The following is a 25,907-nucleotide window of genomic DNA, read 5'->3' as shown; positions in this document are numbered from 1 at the left end:
TCGTGATATGTGCCACTTCCTCTATCATGTCTTTGTATACAGAAGTCATTCTGATGGCACATATGATCTGTCCTTTGTAAATGTTGATAAACCTGTTCCTGGGATGATAACTGGAAAATTCTAAATAACTGTTGGAAAAGGTATTTTTTCTATAAATTCTTGACTTAAACCCAGATCCCATTTTAGAAACACATGTGTTTAAATAGGGTACACCAAAATCATTGCTATACGAAGTGAATTTTAAATAGTTGCTACTCTGATTGAGATATATTAAAAACTGGTCCAACCTGTCCGAACTCCCTTCCCATAATATATATATGTCATCTAAATAACGTGAATAATATTTAATATATTGCATAAACTGGCTCTTAAACACCTTAGTCTCTTCCCAGTCTAACATAACCAGGTTAGCGAAGATGGGAGCACATGCTGCTCCCATAGCAACGCCCCTGGTTTGTCTAAAGAATTCACCCTAGAATTGAATGTAATTATGTTCAAGGACAATTGACATCATGTCCATTAATAAGCATGCTTTGTCCCATTCAAGGTCTGCATATTTATGTATGCTGTTAGCAAATGCCTCTAATCCATCAATTTTAGGGATACAATAGAAAAGGTCTACAACATCTATGGTTACAAATAACAAATTGTTACTTCTCAAATATGTAGGATATTTCTTCAAAAATTCCCATGAATCTTTCATCATATGTGGAATTTTGTTGTAAATATGTTTCAAGTGAAAGTCAATAACTGAACCCATAGGGAAGATTTTGGAATAACTACCCGAAATAATAGGTCTAAATGGGGGGTCTATTGTATCTTTGTGGACTTTAGGGATTCCCACTATAGAAGCTAACTTGGGATGTTCCACTTTAATAAAATTGTAAGTGTCTATAGTGATTCTGTTATCTAACAGGAATTCTTCTATATGTAAATCAATCCTATTGTAAGCAATATTAATCTCATTCAAAGATACAATTTCATAATTTCCCGACATGTGTAATAAATCATATATTTTTGAAGAATATACCATACTGTCAAAAAAGACAACACCACCCCCTTTGTCGGGTTTCATTATTCTAATGCTGTCATCATTTCTCAACTCAGTAAGGACTTTTTGTTCTTCCAAGGATAAATTATAATTAATCTTTTTACCACCAATGTGATTTTGTAGTCTATATACTTGTTGTGTTACGGATTTGTCATAAATTGAAATAATCGGATGCATAGGGGGCACATACGTGCTCTTCTTTTTTAACCCTTTGCACTCATAGTCTTGCTTACTAGAATCCTTTGTAGTGTCTTTGAACATGACACTTAAATTAAGTTTTCTTATATATCTTTTTATTTCACTGATGCAGTCAACAAGTCTAAATTTAGTAGTGGGGATGAATTTCATCCCTTTAGAAAATAAATCAAAGTGTACCGTTTGTAATGGGTGCTCAGTGTAGTTGTAAATCTTAAAATTCTTATAATAGTATACTGCACCTTCCTGTGTAATCTTTGCTTTATTGTTGTTAGACAAATCCTTGTTGTTCGTCTGTAAGACCAATGGCCCTTGTTTACTTAAATTCTCTTGTACTTGACATTCCACTACTGTACCTAATATTCCTGTTGTTGTCTTCTCCAATTCCCTCCCCATTTCCAGTCTCTTTGTCTTCTCCTGTTCTCTATGTGAAAAGAATGATAGTCTTGATTGTTCCTTTGATGCCCGTATGAATAATGAACATTGTCAAATTCTTCACTAAAAATAAATTGCACATTAACAAATTTATTAAAAATAATAAAAAAAAAAGTTTATAAAAAAAAAAAAAGTTTATTTAACTGCTGAGAGTTTGGCTGTGGATATCGCTGGTTTTTGAAGGCATTTGTTTTATTTGTTCCACTGGCTTTCATACACACTTTTCAGCTGCTGAATTGCCATTTTTTTGGTGAGTTTCGTCTCAAGACACTGGGACTGTCAATGTTCTGTTTTATTGAATTTGGTATTGAAAGTCAGAAATATCAGTTTTATCTTGTGCATAGCTGTGATACTCTACAGACAGTTTTACATAAAGTGTTTAAACTAGTGTTTGACTAAAGTTGTATCTTTTATTTCCTCTGTCCATTTTTTTTTTCTTTGGATGTTGAACTTATTTCTCACACCCTTCTGGAGTGTCACTTTTTAGTTTTACAAAAAAGGAATTTGCAGACTGAAAAAAACTAGTTCAAATTTAGGTGTGGCATGATAAACAATATTTGGTGCTAAATGTATCTTTCTGACATCATGTTCCTAGTCTGATGTTGTATAGTGTATGTATACAGCTAAGTCTAGATAGTCAAAAAGAATGAAAGAAGAAAGGGGCGTGGCCAAGGATGAACACAGGATAGCAGCAGATTTCTTCAGCTCCACCAATTTCATTACATTGACAGGAATTAATTACTTAAAAAATTAATTCTTGAAGTAATTTTCTTTCTAAATATGTTTGTTTTATATAGTTCTTGAACTATATCTAAAAAAGAAAGGAAATCTTAATAATATTCCTGTCAGAAATTACTTTGGAAATTTTCCTGTCAGTTTATCAGTCTGAAATGAGTTCCAGTAAGACAAATTCTCAAGACTCCAGCATCAAGAAAGAACTTCAGTCTCTGATAATTATAGTCCAGCAACTTACTGCTAAGATGGATAAAATGGATACTAAAATACACACTTTCATAGAAAAAACTACAAAACAAATAGACTTGTTACATATGGACCTGCAACAACAGAAGATCCAGATGACAGGCATAGAAGAAGCTGTGAATGACATGGAAAATAAAATACAAGAACATGAAATCAACATTGAGTTTCTGCTGAAACAAAATACACATTTACAAACAAAGCTGGATGACCTGGAAAATAGATCTAGGCGCAATAACATTAGGATTTTTGGACTGCCAGAAAATATTGAAGGTAACAATATTACTTCTTTTTTAACAACATGGCTCCCAAAACATTTAGATTTACCAGAAGCATTCTCTTTTGGTATCGAAGAGCACATAGATCTATAGCTAATGCTAACTCTAACAAAAACTATCCTAGATCAGTTATAGTTAGATTTCTATCATCTTTTGATAAAGAGATGGTTCTTAAATCTGCTTGGGCTAAAGCTCCTGTTAAGTTTAATGAGACAACTGTGCGTTTTGACAATGACTATTCTTCCATGGTAATTGCTAAAAGAAAAGTTTTTCTGCCACTAATAAGGGAGCTTAAAAAGCACAGTTTAAAACATACCTTCTGTTTCCTGCCAAGCTTAAAATCTTCCTTCCTGATGGTCCTAAGGTCTTGATGATTTAGACTCTGCTTTACTGTTTGTCAAAGAAAAAGGATTTTGGATAAAATAGAAGAAATGGAATGGGCTAGTTCTTCATTAAAGAGATTGGCAACTGAAGCTTCCTGGAAGACTTCAGACAAGAAGAAGAGACTAAAAACAAATGATTTGTTATATGTTTTTTTCTCTCTCATCATTTTAGTTCATTATTAATCTTTTTGAATATAGTTCCTGCATTTCCAGAAAGCCACAAATATTTTGGAAAAGATTTAATCAAAGTTATTCTCTATGTGCAAAGAAATGTTTTTGTTTCATAACCAGTCAAAATGCCTGAGGATTTAATGGCAGGCTGTGACTCGATTTGTTTTCTTTCTGAAAAAGTAAGGTTAGTAATTTGATACATTTTTTATCTTTACCTTTTTTTTCCTTCTTCTTTTATTATTTTCTTTGTTTAAACAATGACATTCTATTTAGATTATGTAGTGGGTAAAGGGTGGGGAGGGCAGGGAGAGAACAGTAATGAAAATATCATTAATAGAATAATAACATATTTATTTCTTGTAAAAGTTTATAAGTTCTTCAAATGCTATTTCTAATTATACTTTCTTGATTATACTGCTTATGCTTGTTTGTAAATAATCTGTCATGCTTTAACTAATAATAATCAGAACTAAATAAGAGTAAATAATATGTTTTATTTTTAACTCTATTAATATAAACAGTAAGTAACATTCCATTGTATATACTTCTTACAGCTTTCTCTTACATTTTTTATTTCTGCCTCACTCCCTTTTATTTTCTACTCTCTTTTCTTTTCTTAATTAATATATAGAAATGTTTTTGACTGTGTGGGCACAGTGAATAATAGGATTTGTATGAAAATTGAGTTGGGAGAAGAATGCTGAGTTTTATTACTTGTTGGTAATTTTGAGTTTAATTTCACTTGCATAGAGGCTGTGATGATCTGTGGAATACATTGTGGAGGTTCTGTCATGTTTAGATGCATTTACACTGCTAAATGAATGTTTGTCACTAGTTTTTAATAAGTTTCCCGCCAAAATGTTAAGAGAGACAATCTGGGATGTGGGCTGTCTTATGCACAATCTCCTTGAGTTAGCTCAGAATCTTCAAATCACAGAATTCTCACAGAGAAACTGAAAGCAGTTAGTATAAACATTGACAAGGTTATCACACTGACACACCACAGATTCAGGAAAAATACTCTGTTCATAAAATATGTCAGTTATAATGAGTTTAAATGATGTAGTTTCTTGTAGTAAGTAAATGTCTTATTTTAGAAGGCATAAAAAATGAAACATTTATTTAAATGTCCACAAAACCAACCACATACACGCTGTCCTGCTGGCTATAAAATGCTGGGTAACTAGCTATACAACGCTAGATGACTTTAAACACAGTTCAGACTCCACGAACAAAGCAACAATCCTTCAGTGAACCAAAGCTGTTTAATAATCAAGAACACAGTGAGCGCTTTCGCCAATAGGCTTGGTCAGTCTGAAGAAGCCTATTGGCGAAAGCGCTCACTGTGTTCTTGATTATTAAACAGCTTTGGTTCACTGAAGGATTGTTGCTTTGTTCGTGGAGTTTGAACTGTGTTTAAAGTCATCTAGCGTTGCATAGCAAGTTACCCAGCGTTTTATAGCCAGCAGGACAGCGTGTATGTGGTTGGTTTTGTGGATTTTTCTTATATTTGCTTACACGTCTGCTCTAGCCTCCGCAAGTCTGCTGCTCCGCATTGGTGTTGCTGTTTTACATTTATTTAAATGTTTTTGAAAATCTACTTAACAGCAGCATAATAATCTGTGTTAAAAATTTGTGTTCCAAACATATACTTTACTATAACTCATTTAATTCATCTGATTGACAAACATAAATAATCTTATAACTCTATTCTGGAAGAAATGTCATGTGATATATTTTAAAGCAGTAGGTTAGCATGATTGTAAAATCTGGTTACCAATATGTGTTTGCTGTGCATTATTTTGTATAAAACAGACAGATTTATTCTAGGGACAGCAAGTAGGACAGTGCTCTACAAAGGCACAACTCAGTGAGATCATATATATATATATATATATATATATATATATATATATATATATATATGTGTGTGTGTGTGTGTGTGTGTGTGTGTGTGTGTGTGTGTGTGTGTGTGTGTGTGTATGTATGTGTGTGTGTGTGTGAGTGCGATGGCTTTTTTTTCTGAGAATCTGCATAACTATCTAATATGATTTATAATAATTTCTATGAATACAATATTTTACTCTATTGACAAAATGAATGTTTGCCACAAGTTTTAATAAGTTTCCCGCCAAAATGTTAAGGGAGACAATCTGGGATGTGGGCTGTCTCATGCATAGTGTCCATGAGTTTCCTCAGAAGCTTCACTCACAGAATTTTCACAGAGAAACTGAAAGCAGTTAGTATAAACATTGACAAGGTTATCACACTGACACACCACAGATTCAGGAAAAATACTCTATTCATAAAATATGTCAGTTATGATGAGTTTAGATGATGTAGTTTCTTGTAGCAAGTAAATATCTTATTTTAGAAGGCATAGAAAATGAAACATTTATTTAAATGTTTTTGAAAATCTACTTAACAGTAGCATAATAATCTATGTTAAAACTTGTGTCCCAAACATATACTTTACTATAACTCATTTAATTCATCTGATTGACAAGCATAAATAATCTTATAACTCTATTCTGGAAGAAATGTCATGTGATATATTTTAAAGCAGTAGGTTAGCATGATTGTAAAATCTGTTTACTAATATGTGTTTGCTGTGCATTATTTTGTATAAAGCAGACAGATTTATTCTAGGGACAGCAAGTAGGATTGTGCTCTACAAAGACACAACTCAGTGAGATCAGATATATATATATATATATATATATATATATATATATATATATATATATATATATATATATATGTGTGTATGTGTGTGTGTGTGTGTGTGTGTGTGTGTGTATGTATGTATATATGTGTATGTGTATATGTATGTGTGTGTGTGTGTGGGTGTATGTGTGTGGATGTGTGTGCGTGTGTGTATATGTGTGTGTGGGTATATGTATGTGTGTGTGTCTGTGTTTATGTGTGTGATGGCTTTTTTTTTTTTTTTTTTTAGGTAATAGCATGAGTGTTTCTGAGAATCTGCATAACTATGCAATATGATTTATAATAATTTTATGAATACAATATTTTACTCTATTGACAATAATGAGTTTAAGTAAATGCTCATATACAAACAATTCAAGATTTTTGGAAGCTGTTGATAGAATTCACATGACAGAAAATAGATGCATCTTAATGCATGTAATGTCTGAATCATATTAGCCAAAGTTTTTGATTTAAATGAATGTTAGAACATAATTTTCTCTCCTCTTGATTTCTAACATTAAGATTATTTGAATGCTATTAGAATACAAGTGTTATATATTACATAGATCTATATAATAGTATGAACAGTTTTTAAAAAAAAAAAAAAAAGTTTATTTTAGTTTATATGATGCTGTTTTACCAAATGTGTAGTTTTGTCTTGATAGATAATTGAATTGAAAACTGTTAACCTCAGTTAAATATAACTAGTATTAAATTGATAAGGTGGTAGCTGAGGTACTGCTGCTTAGGGTAGGGGTTAACTTGAGTAGTAAATACTGCTCTAAGTTGGAGTTTTCAACTCAGGCGGATGCAAGGTTTAATCCTTACATTATTTTCACTTGTTCATTGTTATATGTATATAGTTTTGACATCCACAATATATTTTGTACACTCATTGTCACTACAAACAAAATTGAATCCTATACAAAATCCCATAAGAGATTTAATAAATACAGCTATATTTAAAGGTACACCTAAAAGAGGAGATGTAACATTATTTATCTGGTTATTTGTTATTTCGATCATAAGATTCTTGAGTTTTAAAAATGCCAAATGACATCTTTAAAAGGAATTTCTTTAAATATTAATGGATTGAATAATCCGTGTAAAAGGGCAAGCCTAATAAGATACATTAATCTACACAAGGCCAATCTAGTCTTCCTGCAAGAAACCCATCTCTTGAAAAAGATATTGATAAACTAGCCACTAATAAGTATACAGTATTGGTTAGTTCAGAGCATACTCAGAAAAAGAGGAGTGGCTATTTTATGGAATAAAAGTATGCCCATTCCTAAAACCATTAAGTCTTATCAGGATGACAAAGGAATGTTTTGTATGGTTACAATACAAATTGATGGGAAGACTTACACTTTAATTAATGTATATTGGATACCTGGAATTGGTATTAATACAGTGAAACATCATATTGATAAGATCATATCATTCTCTATAGGGGATATTATTTTAGCTGGTGATTTTAATTGTATACTACATGAAAGTGATACTACCACTATAAAGAAAAGAAGAATTACATCTAATGCAAAACATTTAAATGATTTTGCTAATTCTTATCATTTGAATGATATTAATAATCAGATAGAGTCAAAATCATTACCATACACCTTTTTTTCTAACAGATACAAAACTTATTCAAAAATAGATAGGGTCTTTATTTCTAACCAGATGGTAACAGATTTAATTAATTCCAAAATCATTTCATGTCCTATATCTGATCATAACTCAATTGTTTATGAATTCATGATAAAAATACTCATAATGTTCAGATCAAAGGATACCAGCATACTTAACTCAGCTAAAGACTATAAAGAATATATACTTTCAGAAGTACAACATTTTCTAGACATAAATAATACTCCTGAAGTCTCCATTGTCTATGTTTGGGATGCCTTAAAATCATATCTATATGGACAAAGTATCAGATGGTATAATAACAAAAGGAAATCTTGGGATAAGGAATTGTTAGATATTCAAAGTAAACTGGACTCTTATAAGCATAATAATAAAGAAAATATTATGGACAAGAAAGTTATTGAAGAAATAAACAAACTAAATGAGAAATACAAAGAAATTTTAACTCATAAGTTAAAATAACTTTAGTGAAATACAAGTTTTGTCTTATTCAATAAGCCCCAAATACTTACATAGACTTAAAAATAAAACAAAAGATTGAATAAACAAAACCATATCAAAGAAATCTTTTCTCTAAGGAAAAAGAAGAATGTTTCTAGTATACCAGAAATACTGGGCAATTTAGAAATCACTTTCACAAGATTAACCATAACAACATTAACATGGTACCTAAAGATAAAATAAAGGAGTTTATAACCACAAACATGAATAAAAAGCTTAATAAACAACAGATTAAACTATTGGACAAGAGTATTTCATATACAGAAGTTATTACACAAATAAATAAGCTTAAATCAAACAAAGCACCGGGTAATGATGGTATTATACCAGAGATATATAAAATCCTTTCTAAAACTACATATTCATTAATACATAAGGTTTTTATTCTGGCCCAAACTGAGTTAATAACCCCCATCTTGGCAATATACATTTATTTCACCAATTTTAAAACCTAATAAAGATCCAACTAGATGTTCTTCATATCGACCCATCTCATTACTTAATGTTGATTATAAAATGTTTATGAGTATTTTTGCTGATAGATTGAAGACAATTATCCCAGCATTATAGACATAGATCAGGCGGGCTTCTTTTTTTTTTTTTTTTTAAAAAAAAAAAAAAATGGAGATATTTAACATTTTAGTTGTAATAATAGTTCACCATTTTTCAGTATTGGGTATCTGCTTGAAATCACTTTTAATTCTTGATGCTTTTTTGTAAATTTAATTAAAGTTTTACAAGAACTGGCTCTATAAAGGTGGTAATCATTGTTCACAAGTGACTTCTATACAAAAAGATGCCACTTTCGTCCACTATTATTGCCCACTTGTACCTGATAATGAACTTAAGGTAAATAAAAATGTAATCACTGCAAATAATGAATATTATGATGCTGAAGCATCTTTCATCAAATTAAAAAAAAACAAAATATAATTGTGTATTGTATGTCACTGGTAGTGTCAAAGGGGGTTTCATTGGTATTTCTCATGATTATTCTTCACAAAATTCATATTACTTACAGTTTCTTCACAAATGAATTAAACAAAGTGTTTATAAATTATGCAAAAAATAACATGTAGTATAGATGCATAATTATGCAGTTCACAGATAATTATTGTAGTTTTAAGTTATTTACAACTGTATTCTAATATCAAGCTGCAAGTATATAAATAGATGACCGAAGGTAAAGGAAGTGCTGAACAGATTAGGGATGTTACTATGATCAACAGAGTCTGTTTCTGGAATGTCCAGGAAGGGAGGAAAAGAAACAATGCGAAAGAGATTTTGTTTTATGTGAGCTCTGGCCTCCCCAGGCTGGGGATGAGTGGTTACAGACAGCATGTACTGGTACTGAAAAACAAAAGGTCAAAAATTAGACAGGTTACTAGGCCAGGAAGCTTGTGTTTTTAAAACATTATTAAAACATGGTTGTTAAGTGTTCACATGCAGTAGTAAGTGAGAAGCATGAGGGTCTGCAGAGACCCTATTTTGTTAACTAATATGGAACATCAGAATTCAGCATGCATGTTACTGATAAGAAATGGTACACAAACTGTATGTTTTTGCTGCTTGGTGAGACTGATTTGAAAACTTTGTGAAGGCAGCCTCCCAGTGCTGACATCTGGTTGATTTAAATAAACCAGGAAATGTTTTGCACATCCTGAAGAGTTATTCTTGACTCAAGACTAGCAGGTAAATCAATGTTATTCATGTATATTTTAATTGCACCATAACAAGTGCCAGACCCTGGCTCAGTTTCTAGTGAGGGGGTAGTATGGGAACAACAGAGACAGGTGACAAGATGTGATGTCATTCTTTAGCCATCACTGAAATTGTACTTGAATACAAGTAAGAGATGTGAGGGATGCACTCTGTTTTTGGACCTGACAAGACACTCATCCACTTTTATCTGTCTTGCTTTAGTATGTAACTAGGGTGCAGTAATTCTCCAGTTAGTTAAAGAAATATAGTGAGATTAGCTAAATGTTGTTTCTTTCTGTATCTGTCTGAGTCTTTCCATCTGTGTTGTTCTTATATTTCCTTTCACTGAAACTCTGGTGTTTACTGTAAATAGATATTCATTATTTTCATGTTTTCTTTTTTTATTTAATATTAAATGTATCTATACCTTTCATTGTGGCTGGTCTTTTAGAAAATAGTTAACCTTTGGGAGTATTTGCATTCATTTAGAGGCACTGTGGCTCCACATTCCTGAATGTCTTGCCATTTGGTTAAACACTACCATTTGTATAAGTATTAATTTTAATTAATGTAATTGGAGTACCATGGTAAGAGCCTTACAGTAGTTGGCTTCAAGTGTTCTGGTGAGGGCAAATCCACTAAATAGTCTGGGTGAAGATGGCAGAGTGAGTAAGCTGTGCAGCCTTTCCCAGGTGTGTGTGTGTGTGTGTGTGTGTGTGTGTGTGTGTGTGTGTGTGTGTGTGTGTGTGTGTGTGTGTGTGTGTGTAAATCAAATCTCAAAGAGAGTGTATGTCACAGCTACTTTGAACAGGACATTGAGAGCTCTGTTTTCACAGAAAGTGTGGTGGAGGACTTGGCTTGGAACACCCAGCTAAGGACTCAGCTCTGTAGTGGTCAGTGAGGAGTCTTATTTGGGGCCTGGAGAGGAAGCCCAGCCCCGGGACTGGGGTGTGCATTGCCTGTGTGCTCTTAAGGGAAATTGTACTTGGTGCAGAGGTCTGCATCTGAAAATACTGTGTGTCTATTTTTCTCACAGTGGACATTCCCCACTGTCATTAGTGGTGAGGACTGAGGCTCCTTGATCACTGGCCCAGAGAAGGGACATCACACAGATTATGCAGGCAAACACATCCTGTTAGTCTAACAATTTTCTAATTTTTTTAACAGGAAGTTAGGGACATGCTAAGGGTAGGGACAGCAGAAAACATGTGTGTTTTCTTCTGCTGCTGTCATTTGATAATGAGTACAGACAGCTTTTACTGCCCAACTATAGATCTGACCTTAGCAACATAAGCAGGGGGTTACTTAACAATTAAAGTCGGATTTCACCCCACTCTGGCACTTAACAAGTCTGCTTTTTTCAGGGAAATATTGGAGCATAATCACCGCTCTCTGTGCACTTAAGCATATTACCAATATATACTTTTATTGTTTTCATTATTTTAACATTTATTAACCAACTTAATGTACTAAACTTAAGGTCCACTTTCAGGCACAACATGAAAGGCTTCACAAACTATATTGTTTGCCTGCTCTATGTGCTGGCCTTTTATGCAAAACTGTATGAATTTGCTGCTGGCTAGTGTAAGTAACTAATATGTTTGCTACCTATGCCAACCATCTCCCGGTCATCACTTTATGTGGGTTTAAGCTAAACATTGCAGGACAACTGTCACTTACTCTGATGTTTAAGTCAACTACAACCAAATCATCTTCACACAGAATTTTAAAAATAACTCCCAGTGAGATCTTTTTGATCCAGCAACAGTGGAATGTAACCAGAGCTAATAATGTGATGGCCAGGCATCCTAGAGTAGATGCCTCATATAGGACGATTCTCTACAGCCTGTATCAGAAATTTCTTCTATAGAAATGAGTGTGATGCTACGACTGTCTGAGACTATTGGCACAAGTTGTTGATAGGTCAAGTTGGTAAGACTACCTACAGTGGCATCCGTCCAAGTGTGAATGAATGATATTAATTTTTAGTCTACCATATTGTTTGGTTTAACATACTAATTTAAGAAAACACTGACATCCTTAGATCTCACTAGCTTCCAGGAGTCAATAGTGTAACACAAGTTCTAACTACCACCACATCTGTTTAGCTCACCACTCTAAGCATCCAGGAAATTATAACACATGAGCAAAAACAATCTCTTTTTTACTTGAAGTCTGCTCCCAACCATTAAAACAACACCTCCACTGAGGCATAGTTTCAACACATGCCATTTAGTTGCATGGACCTGTGTATTCATTTACTTCACTTTTCAACACAGTGTGGTAAAATCAGCTTTTTTTCTGAAAAAATAAATCCAATAATTTTCTCAGATTTCAACAAGTTATTAAAAACTGTATTCTCTTACAAGTGAATTGTGCAAGTCTACAAACTATTTTTCATGTATCTTTCTCATCTGCTATGTAAGTGTCTACTGCCTTTTGAATTCCTTGGTTAACAGTGAAAAATAAATACCGTATATGTAGATGATTTTCTTTGGTTTGTAATATGGTTAAATTGCTGTCTCAGGAACACTAGATAAGGTTAAAAATATTAAATATTTTAATTGATTCTTTACCTGTGACACAAAAGAACACTGCATAGGACATCAGTAGTTGACAAAGTGAGGAGCTGTAGCAAAGCAGATCGGTGATCAGCTGTATTTTTAGTGAAATATGGAAAATATGCATTTATTTCATGTAAGGAAAAGACATGAGGCTTATAATTTGATTTTATATGCAGAAGACTACAATTTTACCTACTTCGTTGTTATTAATATAAAAATATGAAAAATACGTTTTTATTGAATTTACTGAACAGAATAAAACATAGAACGTTGACAGTCCCAGTGTCTTGAGACGAAACTCACCAAAAAAACGGCAATTCAGCAGCTGAAAAGTGTGTGCGAAAGCCAGTGGAACAAATGAAACAAATGCCTTCAAAAACCAGCAATATCCACAGCCAAACTCTCAGCAGTTAAATAAACTTTTTTTTTAAAAGCCAGTGGAAAAGATAAAACTAATGAAAGAAATGGCTTCAAAAACCAACGGTATCCTCAGCCAAACTGTAATTTTATTAAACGAAACACAGAATAATCCAAAAGGTTAAGTGCTTTCACTTGCTGAATGGCAAGCTTCTTCAGAACAAGTTGAAATAAACCTCTCAGCACTTAAATAAACTTTTTGGCGCCAAAATTCAAAATACACAATGCTTCATATTAAAGGCATATGCCACCTAAAAATACACATAGTGCAAAACCTATTATTATAAAAATCCTGTATATGCTAATCACAATGTGAACAAATGCAATATATAATATGTATTATAAAATATAAATCTAAACCTTAAAAATATTTTAGTATTAAATATTTATATGTATAATGCCTGGGTAATACAGAACAAATTATTACATATCCATCCAAACTGTCCTATAAAAACTATAAGAATCTAAACAACAATACAATATACAATGACCAAAATATATATCTTGTCCTAAATCTGCCTGTCTATAAAAATATTATAACAAAATTGTACCATCAATATGATGTGAATATATATGAATATAAATATAAATAAATATAAAATTTGGTATGCCTGTTTGTGTCTTATAATCACAAATTAGCTGTTGCATATGCCACTAAACCCAAATTCAACCCATAGCTAGCAAAGGTTTAATAGAAATAACGTCATTGAGTCCTGGTGGGGTTGAAGCATCCAATAAAACCTGCCACCAATACTCTTTGTATGATAACAGGCCCTTGAAGTCTCCCCCCAATGTCAAGTTGAACACTGTCAATAATAGCAAACTGAAATAGTGCCTGTCTCCACATTTTTTAATATGTCTAAAAAGAGCATTCTTTTCATCTTTTGTCCTGATATATATAAATGAGAATATATCTGTTTATTAAATTACCTCTCAGTTTTTCCTGTATAAAATCCTGAGCATGCCATGCATTTAGCCATATATACAATCATCTTAGTGCAACAATGACCTTGTTTGAATATTATTTTTGCACTATTTATATTTTCCAATGTTATACTTTTTTCCTGAAGAATGTGACTGCACTGTTTACAACTACCACATTTTTTAGTATAAGTCATAAGATATTGGTTTTAAATTCCTTTTCTCTAAATATTTCTTTATGTTATACCCCATCTTATACACAAATCTGGGTCCCGTCCTCAAAATACTAACTAATTCCTCATCAATAGCAATAATATTCCAATTTGTAGGCAAGATGTTCTTAACTTTACCTATATATGGTCCATATTCCAACACACAATATTTCCCATATGATGGACTATCTTCTAGGGAATGTACTGGTGGATCATCAGTCAGCCCTGATGCATAATATAAGCCCAACAATGGTTTATATTTAAATGTCCATCCTTGAATAGTTTTCTGACTAACCCTAGCCATCATCTTGTCATCATACCCTCTTTCATGGAACATAGTCGTGATATGTGCCACTTCCTCTATCATGTCTTTGTATACAGAAGTCATTCGGATGGCATGCATGATCTGTCCTTTGTAAATGTTGATAAACCTGTTCCTGGGATGATAACTGGAAAATTCTAAATAACTGTTGGAAAAGGTATTTTTTCTATAAATTCTTGACTTAAACCCAGATCCCATTTTAGAAACACATGTGTTTAAATAGGGTACACCAAAATCATTGCTATACGAAGTGAATTTTAAATAGTTGCTACTCTGATTGGGATATATTAAAAACTGGTCCAACCTGTCCGAACTTCCTTCCCATAATATATATATGTCATCTAAATAACGTGAATAATATTTAATATATTGCATAAACTGGCTCTTAAACACCTTAGTCTCTTCCCAGTCTAACATAACCAGGTTATCGAAGATGGGAGCACATGCTGCTCCCATAGCAACGCCCCTGGTTTGTCTAAAGAATTCACCCTAGAATTGAATGTAATTATGTTCAAGGACAATTGACATCATGTCCATTAATAAGCATGCTTTGTCCCATTCAAGGTCTGCATATTTATGTATGCTGTTAGCAAATGCCTCTAATCCATCAATTTTAGGGATACAATAGAAAAGGTCTACAACATCTATGGTTACAAATAACAAATTGTTACTTCTCAAATATGTAGGATATTTCTTCCAAAAATTCCATGAATCTTTCATCATATGTGGAATTTTGTTGTAAATATGTTTCAAGTGAAAGTCAATAACTGAACCCATAGGGAAGATTTTGGAATAACTACCCGAAATAATAGGTCTAAATGGGGGGTCTATTGTATCTTTGTGGACTTTAGGGATTCCCACTATAGAAGCTAACTTGGGATGTTCCACTTTAATAAAATTGTAAGTGTCTATAGTGATTCTGTTATCTAACAGGAATTCTTCTATATGTAAATCAATCCTATTGTAAGCAATATTAATCTCATTCAAAGATACAATTTCATAATTTCCCGACATGTGTAATAAATCATATATTTTTGAAGAATATACCATACTGTCAAAAAAGACAACACCACCCCCTTTGTCGGGTTTCATTATTCTAATGCTGTCATCATTTCTCAACTCAGTAAGGACTTTGTGTTCTTCCAAGGATAAATTATAATTAATCTTTTTACCACCAATGTGATTTTGTAGTCTATATACTTGTTGTGTTACGGATTTGTCATAAATTGAAATAATCGGATGCATAGGGGGCACATACGTGCTCTTCTTTTTTAACCCTTTGCACTTGTAGTCTTGCTTACTAGAATCCTTTGTAGTGTCTTTGAACATGACACTTAAATTAAGTTTTCTTATATATCTTTTTATTTCACTGATGCAGTCAACAAGTCTAAATTTAGTAGTGGGGATGAATTTCATCCCTTTAGAAAATAAATCAAAGTGTACCGTTTGTAATGGGTACTCAGTGTAGTTGTAAATCTTAAAATTCTTATAATAGTATACTGCACCTTCCTGTGTAATCTTTGCTTTATTGTTGTTAGACAAATCCTTGTTGTTCGTCTGTAAGACCAATGGCCCTTGTTTACTTAAATTCTCTTGTACTTGACATTCCACTACTGTACCTAATATTCCTGTTGTTGTCTTCTCCAATTCCCTCCCCATTTCCAGTCTCTTTGTCTTCTCCTGTTCTCTATGTGAAAAGAATGATAGTCTTGATTGTTCCTTTGATGCCCGTATGAATAATGAACATTGTCAAATTCTTCACTAAAAATAAATTGCACATTAACAAATTTATTAAAAATAATAAAAAAAAAAGTTTATAAAAAAAAAAAGTTTATTTAACTGCTGAGAGTTTGGCTGTGGATATCGCTGGTTTTTGAAGGCATTTGTTTCATTTGTTCCACTGGCTTTCGTACACACTTTTCAGCTGCTGAATTGCCGTTTTTTTGGTGAGTTTCGTCTCAAGTCACTGGGACTGTCAACGTTCTGTTTTATTGAATTTGGTATTGAAAGTCAGAAATATCAGTTTTATCTTGTGCATAGCTGTGATACTCTACAGACAGTTTTACATAAAGTGTTTAAACTAGCGTTTGACTAAAGTTGTATCTTTTATTTCCTCTGTCCATTTTTTTTTCTTTGGATGTTGAACTTATTTCTCACACCCTTCTGGAGTGTCACTTTTTAGTTTTACAAAAAAGGAATTTGCAGACTGAAAAAAACTAGTTCAAATGTAGGTGTGGCATGATAAACAATATTTGGTGCTAAATGTATCTTTCTGACATCATGTTCCTAGTCTGATATTGTATAGTGTATGTATACAGCTAAGTCTAGATAGTTAAAAAGAATGAAAGAAAATGTATTAGACAGGGTGTACTATCAGCAACAGTTTTATCAAAATGCATTCTGAGAGAGAAGTCACACAGTACACAAACCCGTGTATGGGTAACTCACCTGTACATACCATCTCCTCAGTCTCACCAATTTAAAGATACAGCTATAATGTTACTGCTATATAATACATACACCCACATATGTTACAGACTGCAAGTGCTAAGCACAAGGAAAAAAAAAAACAAATATTTTTGTAACCATAACTTCATTTTCAATCAGTTGCAGTTTTAGTTATGCATTCAAAACAAAGTTCCAGAAATGTCAGTTTCTGTAAGCTGACATTTATCCCATTTCAACCGTATACTCCCTTGAAAGGAAAACTGATGTAAAGCATTTTTTTAGACAGTCAAATATTTGTTATTTAAAGATGGGAGTCCCTCGGTTTCCTCAAATGTGCCACATAAACAAGCTTAGGATCATAACACTTTATGTGATAATGACCACCACAGAAATACTTACATCTCCTGCAACCTTCTTGAAAACTTCTCGGAACTGCTTCTCTTCTTCATCCTCATTTGCCATTGCAGCATGATAAGTCATGCGAGGGGGCTAAAGCAACACAAGGAATATGTGAGCACCACAGTTAGGAGCAAGTCATTTATCAGTTTTAGCATACAAACTGTACACTTCCATAAATGTTAACCAGCACACCAAACAGCCACAGATAAGCATGGAGGGAACATTTCCAATTTTAATTCTGAAATTAGGATCTTAGTATGACTATGAAGTGAAGATAAAATATCTTACTACAGAAAATATTTCTGATAAGTGAGACTGTGAACAGAATAGGGATGACAATAAAATCTACACAATCTGCATAGATTTGTATTGTGCGATAAAGGGGTACTCAGCAAGTCCATCAACTGCTCACTTCCAAATTATAAACTGGTATGTACTACCAGCTGGTATAACCTATGTTACTTGGCAATCCATTTACAGTACTATGTATGTAGCTTTATAATATATATATATATATATATATATATATATATATATATATATATATATATATATATATATATATATATCACCATCACCATCAGCCCCCTTTTTCCTATTTTGTCAGGGTATCGTGTTAGCTGTCACCAACTCTTTCGATTTAGAGCCACACTCCTGCCTTCTTCAACACTCATGCCTGACTGTCGCAGGTCTTCTTTCACACAATCCATCCACCTCTTTGCTGGATGCCCTTGCTTCCTCTTACCTTTTTTCTGTCTGTCCCAAATCTTCCTCACCAGATTGTCTTCTGCTTTTTTGCACATGTATCCAAACCACCATAATCTGTTCTCTTTGATCTTTTCTGCAGTTGGAGCTACTTTGGCTTCTACTCTTATGTCCTCATTTCTTTGTCTATCTCACAGTGTGCATCGTACCACCCATCTCAGGCACTTCATTTCCATCATCTCTTGCTTCTTCAACTGTTCTGCCTTTACTGCCCATGTTTCTGTACCATACAGTAGTACTGGTCACACCACTGTCTGGTACACTTTACTTTTTAGCTTCTTTGGCATTCTTCTGTCATAGACTACTATGACACATACATAGACATACATAGACACATACTATGACACATACATAGACATACATAGACACTCTATGCCAGTTGGCTGCATCCCCTCTGATTCTAGCTTTGACCTCTTCATTCAGATTTCTGTTGTCCTTAACCACCCCTGCAAGATACTTGAAGCCATTTACCTGTTCCACTGTTTTCCCTTCTATCTTTATTCTCAGCTTCTTCTGATTTCTGCAGTTTGCTGCCATTACCACCATCTTATCTATGTTTAGTTCCATCCCATGTGCCTTCAGTTTTACATTCCATTCTCCTATCCTTTGCTGAAGTTCTAGCTCAGAGTCAGCCTGTAATGCTACATCATCAGCATGCAACAACTTTGTTGATCTGTCCCCTTCAACCTGTTTGCTAATGTAGTAAATCACCAGTATGAACAGCAGAGGGCTCACAGCTGAACCCTGGTGTACACCCACTCCCACTGGGAACCCTCTGTGAGGCAGAACACCATTCGCATTTGAGGTACTGGGTACTGGGTACTTGCACATAGCCTGCACTAATTCTACTAATGTTTCTGGAACTTCAGACCACTGCAGTACTGCCTAGATCAGCTTTCTTGGGATCTTTTCATATGCTTTCTCCAAGTCTAGGAATGACCAGTTGGATATATATAAACTAAACCACTATCCAAAGCTGGTAATACAAAACTAAATACAATAAAATATACCTTCTGAAAAATGAAAAAACTATGTTCAGAATAAGACAAACAGCTTTAATAAGCAATCACTAAAGACATAACTAGAATTTGAGCACTTTCGTTCATAAAATGTTGCACGTTGAACTTCATCAGAAATATGGGAAATTATTTATATATGGATTTACTTCAAATTATCGAATACTTACTTTACCAAATCCCATTTAACTGAACCTCACTTCATCGACTTTCATTATATTGAACTCCTGCAACTATGAAAAGGAAACCCTGGGAAAGAAACCACTCGACCATCAGGACAAAACAACAAACAGAAAAACCCTCCAAGTGGGAGCTTCATCCCCACACCACCCGATGTGGGGAGCTCTGCCCACCACACACACCCTAACTAAACATACCAACTCCAAAATCATACTACAGTGGAGGAAGGGCAAAGTTCACCATGGTGGCCAAGTTTTTCCTTTCCCAGGGTTCCTTTTCATAGCTTCAGGAGTTCGATATTATGAGAGTCAATGAAGTGAAGTTCAATTAAATGAGATTTGATAATGTAAATATTCGATATTTTGAAGTAGACCCCTCTGTATATACATATACATATATATATATATATATATATATATATATATATATACTAAGCCCCCCCCCCCATTGGAGACCATTGTACTACTTGATAAAAGTCCTATAAATCTGTAAATTAAATGGCTATTCTTAGAACCCTATGTGGTTACTAGAAGCTGACTGTGATAATTTCTGGTTGGAGTATATGGGTAATATAATGATGCACACAGTGGCATCATCCTTGTAATTCCATTCAGAGCAGCAACAGAACAAGTTATGTTTTTTCTGAATATTCATTTCCGAAAAGTGTAACTTAAAAACCTTTAGAAACACATAAAAGCGTTTTTTTTTTTTTTTTTTTTGCAGGAGACAGCCCCACTTCACATCCCCATATTGGGGATTGGCCTTTCAGACCCCCTAACCTATACCTACCAACTTTTTAGTCTCACTACAGTAGAGGAAAGGGGAAAAAGACACAAAGCAGACCACTGTTTCACTCAACCCAACTCATTGTGATAAAGCACACTGCAACATTAAAACTTCAATGAACAGCTGTTCAACCTCATATGCCTCAACAAAGTGTAGCTATACATAAGCAATAATGCCTGGCAGGGTGTTTGTTAATGTGTAATTAACACCTGGCCAGGAGTGTTATGAGGCCCAACGCTGCAGGCGTTGTTCACTTAATTAGCCTTCTATGGTTGTAACCTCTTTTTGGCTAGGGCACTTGGGAAATTCCTCAACTCTTTTCTTCTGGGTGGTGCCAAAGGGTACCCAAGTTTGGGGGGGGGGGCAAAATTTGTGAAGGTAGACAACATCAGAGAAGGAATGGAAGAATTGCAGAGCAGTCAAACTGATGAAATGCCATTACAACCACTGCTGTAGAAGAAAGCAGTATGGATAATGAAGATTAGCAGCTAAATAAAGACAAGCTTAATGCGAGTTTGCTTTAATGGTGAGGCAAAATGTCTGATGAATATGTAAATGATACTCAGGAAGCCATAGAACTAGAAAAGACCTCAGGATTAACTTTAGCAACAGAGTACAATATGTGTAATGATATAAATGGTTGATGACCAGTCAGTGCAGCAGTACTGCATGATGAAAAGAAGAAGATGACTTAATGCTGACGTGAAATTCTGCAGTTCTGGGAATTTCACTCTATGCACAAGTAGTATCTGGCAGTCAGGCATTAAAGATGTTAGACTGTAAAGATAGAGAGAGTCAGGAAGGGGTCTGTAATGAATATTACTCAAAGATGGAAACACTACAAGCAGGTACTGTATATAGGCAATACATTCACTTCATTGGGATTCACAGCAAAGCATGTAAGGGCATGTTGTGAAAGAATCCTTCTGTTAAAATAACATTTGAAACATTTGGACTGTCTGAATGGTTCATAAATGTAAGTGATGAGAAAGCATTTTGCAAGCCCTGGAAATGTTTTTTTGTTTTGAAGAGTAAATTTAATATCAAAGAAAACATGAATACCCACTTTCAAATTATGGATGCCAAAGACTATGAGTTAAAATGTGCTTACCTGAATGCTGTCAAAATGTTTTGAAATAAAAAAAAAATAGATAAACATAAAGTTTGGAATTGGGCATGGGGAGATGTGAGTTTCTTTATATATAAAAGATGAGACATTATCCAGTTAACTCACTTACCAAATATAATTATGCTGAATAGAAAAAGGAGAATTCTTCAGTGTTGGGGTCAATCCAAAACATATTTTGTTCCTCTGTGGGGATGGTTAATTTATAGAAATGTAATTAAAAAAATGTACACTGTGTAGTTAAAGTGGACACAGTAACAAAAACTGTATAAAATACTATAGAAGGACACTTTTGGCTTCATTGCCTAACATTGTTAGAAAAGACAGAAGTGCAGCAGAGAGAGTTGAGGAGCAGCAAGAGAAACAGGGGAAGTAAGTAAAGATGTGGATATTGAAATACGGGAAGAAGAAACAATTGAGGACGGTGGTATAAAGAGAGATATGAAGTGACAGGAGAACAGGAATTCAATGTGCAAACATTTAATATGGCATTTTAAGTAATGAGGAAGTGAACAAACAAGCTATAAAGGAGACAGAGATAAAGACTGCAATTAGGAAGAGGGAGAGAAAAGGAAAGCTAAAATAAGGTCACAAAACTTTACATGTACATGTAATGAAATGATACAGTTAACAATATAGGAATATTGTAGGAAGTTAGAAGCAGACATTGCATACTTACATCTCAATTATGAGAAAAGCAACTGCTGCAGTATTTATAGAGAAATAGTGCATGTCGTGAAAGAGTACCATTATTATAAACAGGAGTATAACATTTTGGGTGTAACAACTGGAATCCAGGGAAATGTTCTGTATTGTGACCTAAGAGTAAAATTACTACGTAGTTAGATTACTATATGCATACACAGAGATGGGGGGAGAGTTTGGTTATTTGAAGATGTGACAACCCTCCACTGGGCCAGTAATCAAGGAGCCTCAAGCCTCACCACTGGCAACAGTGAGAGACATACACTGGGAGGATAAGTACACACACACTATTTCAAGATCCAGCTCTCTGCACCAAGTGCAATTTCCCTTAAGTGCACGCAGAGAGCACAGTCAGTCAATCTGGGGCTGGTTTCTCTCTCTTTCTCCAGATCCCCAGTAAGACTCCCCACTGGCACTGCTACAAAGCTGAGATCTCAGCTGAGTGACCAAGCCAAGACTTATCAGCATCCTTTCTGTCAAACAAGTGCTTTGTGTCCCTGTCCAAGTAGCTGACACACACACTTTTTGAGGTTTGATTTATACACACACACACACACAACTGGGAAAGGCTGGTATAGGCTTACTAGCTATTCCCATGACTGGAGAAACTCCCTGGTCAGGCTTAGTAAAAAGCTGAGATCCTTCATAAAATCCTGCAAAGCTAGTTACGAAAACAAAATTGCCTCTGATTCTAAAGACACCCACAAAGCATTCTACAGCTATGTCAAGAATCTCAATGGCAACACTCAGATCTGCTCTGAGTTACAGCACAATGGCACTAAATATACAGAACCAACTGATATTGCCAACATCCTGGCAGATAGGTTTAGTGCTAACCTTAACCCCCTCTCACCCCCTAAAGGGCCAATCTCTATACCAGAAGAATGCAAAGTTCCTGTAATCATAGCTGCACAGCTAAAAACCACACTCTCCAAAGCCAAGAACACAGCATCCATGGGACCTGACAACATTCCAGGCTGCATTCTACACGAACTACAGAACAAACTGGCACCCCACCTAAGTACCATGTTCAATCATAGCCTCACCTCAGGCTTTGTGCCCACTGAATGGTGCACAGCAACGGTTATCCCACTCCACAAAGGGGGAGTCACCATGGACCCCAGGAACTACCGCCCTATTAGCCTGATGAGCCTGGTCTGCAAGCCTATGGAATGTATCATCATGGAATTTATAAAGAATGACATTGGTAATCTCCAAACTCTGGACCCCACCCAGTTCAGGTCTGTAAAAGGCAGATCATGTCTCCTAAACCTGATAGACTTCTTTAAAGTGGTCACCAAAGCCGTAGATGAGGGTAAGGTGACTCACACAGCCTATCTAGATCTCGCCAAGGCTTTCAACACCATCCCCCACTCTGGAATAATAGATAAACTCATTAAACTAGGTATAAATCCCTGTGTCACAAGATGGGTTGCCAACTGGCTCACTGACAGAACCCACACTGTGAAAGTAGCATACTCCAAATCCGACTTCAGACCAGTGACAAGTGGAGTACCAGAGGGTTCAGTCCTGGGTACTCTCCTGTTTGGTATCTACTTCTCAGAAGTACAGGCTAACACAGAAGGTCTTTGGCTAATGAAATTCGCAGATGACTACAAACTAGGAGCCATAATCAAAAATCTTAATGATGTGGACATCCTACAAAAGGGCCTCACTGAGACAGATGCCTGGTGTCAAAGTCAAAGCCATGGCCTCAAGCTCAATGCCAAAAAGTGCATTGTCGTCCCTTTTGGTAAAACTTCTGTACCCATGAAAATAGCCGGTAGTCTACTTAACACCAAAAGTGTGATAAGAGACCTTGGGACACAGGTGAACAGTAGTCTCTCCTTTGATAATCACATCGCCACAGTAGTCAGGAAATCCTTCTATGTGGCACACCTCATCACAAAAGGTTTCTCATCCAGGAAAAAAGAGGTCATTTTTCCCCTCTACTCGTCACTCATTAGACAAATTATAGAGTACAACACCTCTTTTGGTATGTGCCTCACAAGACATCTACAACAACTAAAAAGGCCACAAAAATACCTCACAAAGAGGATTACCGGCCTCAAACAGATGCCCTACGCAGACCGCCTCAAAAAACTCCAGCTTTACTCCATCGCATATCGCCTACTCAGAGGCGATCTCTGCCTAACATACAAAGCTATGTCAAACACAGAGCTGTTGGACATGCTCCACTTAAAGAAATCCCAATCCCTCTGAGCTACATGCTCAAGGGACTTAAACCTTTTCACCACAACAAACAGAACATGCTGGAGGGATATATTCCTGTCCAGAGACTTCCCATACTCTGGAACAAACTACCTATCTATATCAAACAAAGCTCAACATTAGCACTCTTCAAAAAAATCTTGTTGATTGGATGGGAGATAGGAAATTCACCTCGGGGATCACTTCTGTGGCTCTGCTCAACAGGGGCACAGGAAAATAATTTTCTTGTATGGCAAAAGCCATAGCCTAGTAGCTACCTATGAACCTATGAATCTATGCCTCCTTCTGCCCCGACTATAAGGTAGTTACCACTGCCACCAGTCAACTTCTTATCAGTTACTTTAAGGCCCTTAACAAAGGGTGTCCAATCTTACTGTGTAATACTGTATTTCTCCATAAATAAGACCTAACCAGAGAATAAGGCCTAGCATGGTTTTCCAGGGTGGTCATGATATAAGCCCTACCCCAAAAATAAGCCCCAATTAAGATAGTCAACAACACATGACGGACGTGTTGAATTATAAAATAACAATATTATTGACACCTGTTGTTTGAGGTAATCGTACTCTGCTCGCCATATTCAGACCATTCGGACACCCAACTTCTTCTCTTTGCATCTTACCTTTAAGCATCCCTGTGACTAGCACTTGCTCTAATACCTGCTGGAAAGCACTAGGAAGCCTTAAACTGATACAAGCACTCAACTCTCCTTGTTAATAAGGAGAAATTAATAGTAGGCACTAAACAGCCTATAATTGCAAAGTACCTTGCTAAGGTAAGGGAGAACAGCTCCTGTACTTTACAAAAAAAAAAAAAAAGCACCAAACCAAGCATGTCCAAGGGTCAGCTTCCGGTGATTTCTCCTGTCCACTTGGTGAATCTGGGCATACTGGGGCAATGCAGCAATTGCCTCATGTACACAGACAACCCTCTCCTCCTACCAACCAGCACTACAACCTGTGAGAGATGCACTTACATAGCCAAAATGGAAGCAAAGCTCTCTCCACCCAAGATTGTGCTAGACAGTCAAGAGGAGATGGTTAACACCCACACTACACCTCAAGCAACACATAGCCCTTCTAAACCCACACCACCAACACCCACATATAGCAACACTAAATCCACATATGCAGAGGCCCTTAACTGCAACCTGCCCAAGCAACAAGGACCTCTGAAGCTGAAACACAAACAAACACCAATCACAACCAAAGTGTCACATAGTTCACAACACCAGTGTGCCACCCAGCAACAGCCCCTAAGGCAAGACAACATACCTAACACTTTAGTCATAGGTGACTCTATAGTCCGGCACACTGATGTCCCACTCAACAGGTTGAACAAGGAGAAAATTACAGTCAGCTGCCACACGGGTACCAGGATCCGCCACATAAGGCATGCACTCAAGTCACTCCACAACAAGTACAAATATGACTATGTCATTGTCCATGTTGGAGTGAATGACTTGAGACATACTTCCCTGGACTACATGAAAAGAGACATGGAAGAGCTCTCAGATCATGTGGCCCAGGCAGGTATGACCCTAGCCCTGAGTAGCATCCTGCCTTCGCCCAGAATGATACCACAATATAAGGAAAAAATGATTGACTTCAACAATTGGCTAAGCTTCTGGTGTCATTCAAAGGGGATCCAGTATCTGTCTGCCTGGGACGACATGATCGACAGACCACAATGCTTTGCCAGAGATGGTCTGCACCTGTCACCCCTGGGGTTCAGGTTACTGGCTAAGGCTCTTGCCACACCT

General features: G+C 35.4%; 1 protein-coding gene across 1 annotated transcript in view; it reads right to left on the bottom strand.

Moving 5' to 3' along the window:
* LOC122790056 (calpain small subunit 1-like) overlaps window positions 1–25,907 on the bottom strand; it is a 317,834-nt gene that overhangs the window by 128,902 nt on the left and 163,025 nt on the right. The window contains exon 4 of the mRNA XM_044057654.1: window positions 17,336–17,425. Within this exon, the coding sequence (XP_043913589.1) occupies window positions 17,336–17,425 (90 nt within the window). The remainder of the gene's footprint in view (window positions 1–17,335; window positions 17,426–25,907) is intronic.

The sequence above is a fragment of the Protopterus annectens genome, chromosome 1.part0 (assembly GCF_019279795.1).
Source record: "Protopterus annectens isolate FY-2018-M chromosome 1.part0, PAN1.0, whole genome shotgun sequence".
NCBI lineage: Eukaryota > Metazoa > Chordata > Ceratodontiformes > Protopteridae > Protopterus > Protopterus annectens.
This window is presented reverse-complemented; position numbering and strand designations above follow the sequence as displayed.